The sequence below is a fragment of the Lepisosteus platostomus genome, chromosome 7 (genome assembly GCF_059453375.1).
Source record: "Lepisosteus platostomus isolate fLepPlt1 chromosome 7, fLepPlt1.hap1, whole genome shotgun sequence".
NCBI lineage: Eukaryota > Metazoa > Chordata > Actinopteri > Semionotiformes > Lepisosteidae > Lepisosteus > Lepisosteus platostomus.
Window position 1 is genome coordinate 11,486,921 of NC_142617.1, and position 10,833 is coordinate 11,497,753.

A 10,833-nucleotide genomic window follows, 5' to 3' on the forward strand; every position below is an offset into this window, starting at 1 on the left:
CATCCGAAGGACGGCGCCTGTTTACAGTATAGTGTCCCCGTCACTACACTGGGGCATTAGGACCCACATGAGCCGCAGGGTAAGCGCCCCCTGCTGGCCCCACTAACACCTCTTCCAAGCATGATATATTCTCACTTAAGTTGCCAAGTGTCAGCAACACACGGGTAATTTGATTATTTTCAGCATTCACAGGCTGATTCACAGTTAAAGGTTTGAATTAAACAATTCAAACAGTACTCAAAATTGTTTTTGAGGGTAAAACGTGGATCTCAAATTAGATTATTTGGGATGGATACCTGTAGCACAAAGGTATAGTAGTTCTAAGATTTATGCTCACAATTCCAACAGAGAGTTATTTTTCTGTGTTTGATACAGTACTGTACAGTATGTCTCTTAACTGCTGGATTACTAAAGTTGTTTGTCCAACAAATTTAAAAGGAATGGATAGAGTTTGGTAAGCCATGATAATGAGAAAATCTGTCAGTCACACTGAATAAAAACGATGACTTGGCCAGAATGCCACTAGACTTGTTGTCTTTAATTTCACATTACTCTTCTTTACTCACTAAATGAACTTCCTGTAGTGACATGCATCTGTCAAGCTCAAATCATCTGAACAGCATTGCCAGTGCTTTAATTTAAGCATGAGCATTAAAAAGCTTGTTTCTGTTCCAAAACACATTTTTAGAAAAAAGGTTTACAGAATGAAATTTAGTTTAAAAAAAATAAGGTAAAGGTATCAGGAAGAGGCATTTAATTCCAAGATTATGGGAGCACATACTGTAGTTACAAATACAAATAGAATATGATCTTATATGCAGTAGCTTATGGTTTAAAATGATACATGCCACTTTGTGTTTTTGCTGTCTGCCTTCATGCTGAGGTACCCTGCTGGAAATAAACCCCAGCAAATGATACCCACACTCATTTACAGTATAGTTGCTTGTTTACATTACGGGGAAAACCACATAAACAGTGAGTGGTTAAGTGCTAGGATTTTTGCAAAGAGGCTTTTGTAATACTTTACTCAAGTAAGTACTCAATGAGTGAGCACAGATAATCCTCATTAAGACATCATTGCTTGAGGTTCTGTTGATTGTTTTTGAAACAACAAAAAGCTGTGAGGAAATTGTTGTTTCTGCTGGTTTGCTTGTCTGTGTTTTTTACTTGCTTGCTTTGCAGACATAGTGTTAATTTACTTCCACAATAACCCAGATTTACTTGAATTCACCTAGGTTTTGAAGATTAACAATTAATCAATGTTTTAATAGAGTTCTGGGAAATAAATTGCTTTCTTTTCACTAACAATTCTTTCAAAATGCCAGAATGATATGTTGACAGCTAAGGTATCTTTACTCATGCCAAGCAGAAATGATAGTACTTTTACAGATGTCTACATTGACCTACTGTAATACAATAAATAAAATATTGATACAGTTAGTCTGAATTGTTCCTTGAACACATAAATGACAAGCCTGCAGTACAAATATGAACAAACACTGCATCACAGACCACAAGCAGTTTTGATGTTTTACATAAAATATAAAAACATTGCTTTTACCAGATAGCAGAGAACACGATTGTGTGGGAGGATTCTAAGGAAAAGCATGTTTAAGACAGCAGAGTCAAATGCATCTTGTTTTGTGTGTGTGTGTGTCAAATTCTGAGATAAGTAAAATGGAAGTTTTTGCAGTTTATTTAGTTTCAAACATTCCAGGCATGTTTGAAAGTGGAAGTGGAAGTGTACAAGTCTTTGCACCTAATAAAATGGGAAATTCTCACCTGTAGCATGGTGAATGTGACAAAGTTGCCTTTGGCAATTTCTTAATTCTCTACTTTGTTTTTATCCTGTGTTCCAATATAATGCTAGGAAAGAAGAGGAACGATAAAAGTTCCAAGGTTCCATTTTCTTTATACAGTAAAACTGAACGTGTGTGAAGTGTGTAACAGTCCGGAATGTCAGTAGAAATAAAGCAGACTTTAATTTTCATAATGTGGGGACAAGTAGAAGGAACTAAACTGAAAACATCAGAATTCACACTTAAGAAACAAGCTCTGAAAAGGAATTGGGAATTTAATGGAAGGGCGTGGCATTGCTACACTGCTATGCATAGAGCATTCCCTCCTACCGTCCGGTAAACGGTACCAAAGCATTCAGTCCAAGTCCAACAGACTACGGAACAGCTTCTACCTCCAGGCAATAAGACTGCTGAATAGCCAACCTGTAGCTCCTTAGCAAATCACCTGGAATGGCTACATGGACACACAATTCTCACTATATTCAGCATAACTGCACTACATGTATATATTGCATACACCATAGAAACTTAACAGCTCTACTCAGATTGAGTTTTATTCAATTAAAAAAATATAGCCTCAATTTTGTGATTTTTGTGTTTTTGTGAATTTTTGTGATTTTTGTGAGCTCGCAGAAAAATACATTTCATTTCCAGCAACTACTGCTGCACGCCGTATTGTTGTGCATTTGATAAATAAACTTTGATTTTATTTGATTTTATTTTGATTTGATTTGAGTACATGAAATGTTGGGTTTCAAAATCACGTCCTTGAGCAGTTTGTTGATATACGATGATATTTTAGTACTTTTGACTGATGTTCTAAACCCTGTTTCCAACTTTATTTCTTCTTGCTCTCCTCCACTTTTCCCCCACAAGCTTCCATAGTGACTGTCATTCGACTGGTCAATGATGCAGTTGACACAATCGAAAATGAAGGTACCCTGAACTTCTCTTCCATTTGCTTTTTTAAGAGTTTTTTTATGAAGACGCGAACACATATTTCCTGAAATCTCTGCATCTCAAATGAGGAAAAGGAAAGTTGTTCTTAAAAACGGGTATTAATTCCAATTTTTTGAAGCGGCATTGAAAATAGGTTAGCCTGGTTGTTGTTTTTTTTAATTGTTGCATGCAAGTACTCAAAACAAAGGTTTATGCTTCTGCTCATCTTACAAAATGTTATGCTTCTTTTACTGAACTGTTTATGCCTTCCTAGATTACAGCAGCTAGATTCAATCAAGAGCTGCTAGAACTGCTTCAGATTGCATGTGGTTGCAGAATGTACTTAAATCTAATGTACCCTGCTGTTTAACATATAAGCAGTATTTTCTCTGCAAAATCTGGAATGCCTTCATCCCTCTATTATCAATTTTCATTACTTTACATTTTTCATATTTCACCATGCCTGGGTCATCTCTGAAAATTATTACAAAGCTGATATATGCCCACAGTAATTGTATATACTTCTCCTGCACTGGTGTTGACAAAAAGAAGGCATGACCCCTTCTGTAGTTGTTATTAAAGTAAACATGAAACAATATACATGTACAATTAATAAGAAGTATATAAATAGAAAGAGCATCCTCAGAGTTTTGATTTGAAAGCTGACACCTCTTACCAAATGTCACCTTTAAATTAAAAGCATCAAAACTTCACCAAAGATTGTCCAGCAATAAGGCTCCTGTCTTCTTGAAGTAACACTATGGTATATATAACCTTTATTTATGCTCACAAAAATAATAGAAAAGCTGCAGTCTATTGCAGCAACCACCATCTGCCACTGTCTTTCACCAAAAATTAAAGGGGATCTCAGTGTGAGCAGTCAATAGGTTTAAAAATCATTTCAGCATTGAAATGTTAGTACTAAGGGCTTAAAAAAGCAGACTTTTGTCAATACTTTTGTAATACCTGTATATGTTCAATCTTTTTAAATCAGACTGTAAAAAGTGAAATGCTTCTCACAGTATTTGTTGACAGAAAGTGCCATTCCATGTATGGGCAGGCATACTGTGACTTACCACCTTCACCAGTGGTCTGTAAAGGGACTGCATAGGAAATTAGATGAACGGTTAAAGCAGTGTTTTCTCAAAGAGGTCTGGGGGCCAAGAAGGGCAAAGAGCAGGCCTAGGTAGAAATACCACACTGTCCCTACTTCATTAAACCTGACCTTGAAACATCCAAGGTGGAGAAAATAATTATAATTCCACTCTTCTGTGTTTTGCACCAGCTATGACTTTAAATGGTAAACACGTCCAAAGTTAACTGCAGCGAAAAGGTCACCTCCACTCTGTTTTTCGGATGGCTTTTCTGCCCTGCCATCATGAAACCAGAGAGGACATTTTACAGGTCAGGCTTGCAATACTTGCTTTATTTACTGAGGCTTCGTTCTGGCATTAAAATGGTTTATTTGCTCTCCACCTGGCAGTGTCTGTTATGGATCAAGGGCAGAACTACAACAGAGGTGACAATTCCGGTACCATTTTTTCTGTGTTGAATTGCTTGTGGCCCTGACCCTTTTTTTTTATTTAATCAAGCCTTTACTTGCATGTGTTCAGCAAGCAACAACATGTGTCAATGTCCTGCTGACTGTGCAGGTGCATTTGTGCTGTGATTTCTTACAGAGGTGCTTAGTGAGGGATGCATACCCTCAGTGTCATGCAATCTTCTCTAATACTGTACAATCCGCTACACTGCTCCTGTTCACTTTTTTTCTTTATTTTTTCGTTTAAGGTGCCTGTTAACGTTATTTCAATGTATGGCAATATTGTTTTCCAATTTTATTGGTTTACACAATTCATGTTTTTGCCCTTTTACAAAGTTGAAACTCATAAGATGTTTAATATTGAATCAATTTGGCAACACAGAAGGGTAACTTGTTTAAGACTCCCCCTCCCCTTTGTGTTCAAATGTGCCTCCTGAAATGACATCTTCAAAGAAAACAAAAGACTTAACAAATACAGAGTTTTTTCTTTGTAAACTGGGATATTTATGTACTGCTCCATCTATGTTTGGCAAATGTGTTGTGTGTTTCCTTTTCAGTTTGTGATGCCCCTGTGGAACTATGTTAACAACTTTGGAGTTAAACTTTGAGTTCAAGTCTTTATTTCCTTTAAGTGAATCAAGCTGGTCTCGCTGTATGGCTTTACTTCTGTCTCAATATGGAATGTAACCTGGATCCTGCATGCTCTTTGACTGCTGCATGACAAGACTCAAAACTGTTGGTTACTGTTTGTTGTTTTTTTTTTCATTTAATTTCAAGCCTTAATGTAGTCTTAATCTTGCATGGAAAAAACAAAACACACAGGAAGTAATGTGTATCAAACTCTTTTTTTTAAGCAGCTTATCACTGGGACACTTCCGACTGGATGCCCAGCACCCGACTGCCTGATATTGAAGAAGTGCCAAGTTATGAAGCTGGGGAAAATTCTTCTGCGCACCTTGGCAGCACCAGAGAGCTGGAGACTGATTACTACCTGGGGGGTTATGACATCGACAGTGACTATCCTCCACCGCAGGAGGAAGAGTTCCTCAGCCAGGACCAGCTCCCCCCACCACTGCCAGAGGAGTACCAGGAGCAATACGACACCCTGCCTGCACCCCAGCCTGTCTCTGTGGAGAGCACTCTGAGCACCAACAGCCGCCAGCGGCCTCGCTTCCACCCCAGCCAGTACCTCCCGCCTCATCAGTTCCCAACGGAGCTGGAAGCCATGGGCCCCCAAGCTGGGGAGGAGTTTAGCACTTTCACTATTGGCCACGGCCAAGACATGGAGACAGATAACATGGACAACATGTCCATTACAATGCGCTTGTCTGCCAATGCCTCCTCATCGGACGTTTCTGCCAGCTGCGGCTTTGATGATTCAGAGGCGGCCATTAGTGACTTTGAAAGCGTGGATGAGCTAAACTTCGACGGTGTCAATCACCCTTTTATGGAAACTCAGCAGCAGACTGAAGTGTGAACCCTAGGAGGTCACAAAGCACACCTGTTTTCTTTGCTCTGCCGCAAGGATAAAATTCTTAGCAGGGCACTGAATGAAATTGCTTTACAAAATTAAAGGGCACTCAGACTTAGAGCACGCAAGGGTACAAAAGTGGAGGCTGTAAAAGGATATGCTGTTATTGTGATAGTGCTAAATCGCTGTCTAGTGATAGCATACATACTGTATGAGTACTCAGCCATGGACAGCACAAAGTAAAAACTAAGGTTTTTATTTGCAAATTTTGACTTTTTCTTGGAAAGGTTGCTTCCATTCTACATATTCTTTGTCACTCAAATGCAATGACTGGGTACTTTGACAATCAAGAGAATGATAAGATATGCCAATAGAAACATTTCAACTCAAAATATGCATTTCTGTTCACATATAATAACGAGTTTAGTGATTACCTTTTTGTTTCAAGTCTGTTTAACTGCTAGCAGAATATACAGGTCATATTCCAAAAATATGTTAAATAAAAGACCACAAAAGAAATTTGAATTTAATAAAATAATTAAAAGATAAAAATGTGCTAATTTGGTTTAATAATACCGGATATGTTTACAACCTTCTCTATAAACTCTATAAGCTCTATCAGCTCTGTAAACTATCAAGGTCTTCAATTCCTGTCCTGGGATGTCAGTATTTTTTATGGGATTTTTCAACCGTAACTAAGTTAAGTGGACCAATTTACCAGTTGCTCTCTGTTCTTCTGATTATGCTGCTTTCAGAGACCTAGAAAAAAAATGCAAACACACTTTCCCAAAATGAACAGAAATTGACCACCTTGTACTGAACAGTATTTTTAAAATGTCTGTTACACTAGTACACTAGTGCTCTAGTGCTGAGTTCTAAAGTATCAGTATGTGTTGCATTGTGTTATGGGAACATTTAGAGTATCAAAATAAGATGCAGAAGTTTGTCAGGAGTCAGGAACATACAGAAATGAATATCTCCAAAATGTGATGAAGTATCTTTTTGTCATAATGTGGCTCTAATACAATTTGTATGCATGTCACTGACAGACATGTCATATAAACGCAGTCTCATTTACATTCTGTTTTTAGCACAGTTAATGTGCCTTGTTATACCCATTTCACTGAAAGAGACACACCTTTGGTCTGGTAAATACCTGCACCCAAGAGATGTGCACTCACAAGATTGTAGTGTACTTTTAAAGTTGTTTTTTTCTATGTTTACAATTGTGTTCAAGCAGCCTTACTTAACAATGCTGGTAGATTCCCACATTAATTGCATAGTGTGGTGCAGACCTTTTTTTAAATCCATTTGCCTTGTGCCAAGCTGTACTACTGTTTTGTTTTCAGTTCATGAACATTACACCTACTGTAATTAGCCTTACAAAGTCATACTTCCAAAATTCATTGTTAAGGTATAGAGCTTGATGCCCTCAGGCTCTCAAAACATACAAATATAAAAGCTTAATAAATTCAGAACTATAAACATAAAATTAAAACCAGGAAGAAAAATTAAAACAATAAAATATTTGGATCTAATCCAATGAATGTACTAGGTGGCAGTACATGTACTAGCATTGTGTTTGCTTGGCCTGAGGAACATGAATCTGTTTTCTCTCAACACCCTTGGCCAGAACAATATCCTTTCTCCAGCGATCTGCAATATGCAGTTCAATCAAACACAAAATTCCTGGTATGGGAATGAAGTGGGATTGGGTTTCAAATATTTATAACCTTGCAGAATAAATGCCACATGCTGTTCAAATTATACTTGGTGCTCTGTGAGGCCTAACACATTATTCAGTAGGAGTTCTTCAAATTTTGGTGGGTAAATATACACACCCGTTTTCTCAGCAGAAAAAAAAAGAACAAGCTACAAAATGCTCCGAAGTCACAGCACAGATTGTCCTACTCACTTGTCTCTTCGCGAAAGTAACCTAGGGATTGTTAGTATTGAAACAACACCAGCAGAAGTTGCCACAGTCGGTGTAGTGTATGTGCGAATGACCACACAATAGAACAAGTATTTTCACAGAATAGTGTTCATTAACAGGGATATCTTTTTAAATTTAGCATATAATGGTATGCTTACAGTTCCGTCTACCACTTTGCTTTATATATTTGGAAGCATACGATATAAAATGTTTAAGCCTTTTAAGTGGGGGAATTTTGTTATTCCCAAAATTATTCCTCAGTACTGCATTTGTTTTCACCCCTTCCTGTGAGTTTAGCACATTGACCCTAGTCCCAGAGGTAATCTGTCTAAATTTCTGAACAACAGTGAATTTCAGTTCCATTGTATTTGAAGCTCTTTAAGCTGAAATGTGACTCTTTGTATTGCACTTTTATTTCCAGTGCAATTTTCCAGTGTTAAAAGGAGGTACAGTACCTTGTCTCACTAAGGGAATGCACCGACTGGCTTTATGTGCAGATATTTAAATTAACTGTTTTATGAATCATTGGAAAAGCCAGACTGCCCTTCACTTTACTTTGTGTCATGACTTGACTTGACTGTCAGAGATAATTGAGGTACAGTATCTAAGACAGGTACACTCAGATGCAGCCATTAAGATGTAACATAAGTTGGATGTCTTTTATTCAAAAGAGTCTCAAGTGGAATTAAAAGGGAAAGATGTACAACACTGCCATCATTGTTTCTTAGCACTGAATATTTCTTCAAGAGGTGTGCCAGTATTCTTAAAGCCATAACAGTGATGCTTTCAAACTTTAAGGCCATTGTACAGGTGTCAAGTAGAAATGGGAGGCTTTTTTATTCTAGCATTCTCTTATACACACCCATACTCAAGATAGAGTTTTGAATCTGGTTTGTGAATTGAAATACCGTATAATATCTAGATAAAGGTAAAGTTTTGTTTTAAATGTTTCTTTAACTGTAACAAACCAAGAAAAGCATTTGTTATTAGAATCATTGTCTTGTAAAATAATATGCCTTTTTTTTGTAAAAGATGTAAGTTTGTGTTCAAAATGTTGTATAAAGTGTATATAACTAGGCTATTAAAATGCAAGATTTTGTAGATATTAAATTCAACACAGACTGCCTTTTAATTACGTTGTTGTTTATTGTGAATTTTGGCAGTAAAGAGGCAGTTTGAAATTAAGGATAATTTAACCATATTTTCTTTTTAAAACTTAGAATATCATTTTAATGTCCTGTTTTTTTTCAGTTATTACTATTAACCAATGCTTAAACCATAATTTATTAGAATAGTCTGGATTTCATACATTGTTAAATGCACAAAAACTCATGAATCATTAGATTTTATACTGTCTGTAATGTAGCTTCTGAAAACGTCATAAAAAGGGAAAACTGTCTTTATTGTTGTTCTTTCCACTTTAAGGACTGCTTCATAAGAACTTCTGCACTTCTCTTCTTTATCCTGTTCAGTATTTTAGGCAGTATTGAATTGTGTATCTAATTACAGCAATTGAGTGTACAAATCGATTTCTTTTTTAACTGCTGTTTCGTTTTCTAAGTAAATGTAAAAAATAAAGATACTTGATCAGAAAGTTTATGTTGTACCTTTAATTTTGTATTTCATGAATGTTTTTCCACCTCGAAGGTTTGTGCTGAAAAATGAAACTTTCGCACCCTCCAAAATATTTAATCCTGAAAAAATCCTTTATATACTGTAGTATCTAATACCTGCAATAGAATTAAGTGACACAGATTAGTGAAACATCATCTTATTAGCTTTGGCCAACTAGTAGAAAATTACCAAGGATTTAAAATTACCAGTTTTTACTCAAAATACTTAATCTATTTTAAGAGTTATAACCTCAGGATTTTAAGAAATACAGTACTGTATACAGTATAAGCCACATTTTCCAAATTGCAGAATGCGACAGCTTAAAAAATAAGCATCAAGGCCATAATCTATGTATAGCGTCTGTTGTTGCCCTCACAATTCAGTTTAAAAGCTTTCAGAAAACATTTAATATCTTTATGATTTCACGCCTAGGATTGAGCTAATCTATTGTATTGTATCCCATCTTCCACAGCTAGTGAAGTTTAGGATGTGGTAATCGTCTTCTACATCAAAAAAGTTCTGACGTTTTAGCTACAGCCAGCTTCTTTTGCAGTGTGTGTGATAAGAGACATCCTCAATTTCCATTTTTTTTGGGGGGGAGAATACGTAGGTCCAAGTGTAGAGCACTACCAGAGGTGAGCAATGAAACATTTCTGAGATGAAAAACAAGGTTGTTTTAAGTCTCTACAACACATTTTGTGATATGGTGAAGGCATTACAGAATTGTATTTTGCATGCACACACTAAGAAGGTGCAACAATAAAAACTGGTATATGAGGAAAAGATGCTGGACTGGGAAAGATGGATTAATCTCAGTCAGGAGGGTTTTTATTCAAATGCTGAAATTAGTTGGAACGGAAGTGCAATCATGAGCTTCCGTCACCTCTTAGATGACATTCTTAGATAGTCTGTCTCACAAAGTGATTTAACGTTTGAACAGGAATGTGGGCGGACAGCTGTAATGAGGGACTGTAATAGGAGAGGTTTTGTGAATATGACTGACATGCATTTCATATTCTTTACTTTGTAATATATAACATTCTACCACAGTTAAGGTGTATGATATAGGAAAAGAGGTGGCTTAGAATCGATTATAAATGGCAACTAGAGTGAGTTCCCAGTTCAAATACCAAATATATGATTCTTGTTGACTGGAAAGGTTTCTATCCACATATAGTGAGCAAGCAATCATTGATTGCCTTGAAGAGGATTATTAACAACTCTGTTAGTAACTATAACTACTATTCTTCCGTTTAAATGTAACAAAAACTGAAGTGATTTGTACTGTATAAATCCTGGGGAAGATGCATTTCATTTATTAAATTCTCTACAACTTGGAAACAGTAGCCTCTAATTCTGTCCAGCTTGTGAAATCTGGCCTTTTTGTTTGATCCTGAGCTCTGTATCGATGAACAAATAAAAGCCATCTGTAAAGCCTCTCACTTTCACCTCAGAAACATTGCCCACATTCAGTCTTTTCTTGATTATACTGCTGCATGTCTTCATCATACCTTGGCAGGATTACTGTAATAGCCTT

The 10,833-nt window shown here is 36.6% G+C and overlaps 1 protein-coding gene across 10 annotated transcripts in view; it reads left to right on the forward strand.

Moving 5' to 3' along the window:
* Positions 1 to 9,276, forward strand: part of LOC148658177 (protocadherin Fat 3-like) — a 203,681-nt gene extending 194,405 nt beyond the window's left edge. For 4 of the 10 annotated variants that reach the window (XM_088639234.1, XM_088639235.1, XM_088639231.1 and 1 more), the window contains 3 exons: positions 2,676 to 2,735; positions 4,222 to 4,269; positions 5,136 to 9,276. In XM_088639234.1, coding sequence (XP_088495360.1) covers positions 2,676 to 2,735; positions 4,222 to 4,269; positions 5,136 to 5,755 — 728 coding nt within the window. In that variant the 3' untranslated portion in view covers positions 5,756 to 9,276. Of the gene's footprint in view, positions 1 to 2,675; positions 2,736 to 4,221; positions 4,270 to 5,132 lie in introns of all 10 variants that reach the window. The other 6 variants (XM_088639233.1, XM_088639238.1, XM_088639240.1 and 3 more) reach the window with 4 other exon arrangements.
* The last annotated feature ends 1,557 nt before the right edge of the window (positions 9,277 to 10,833 follow it).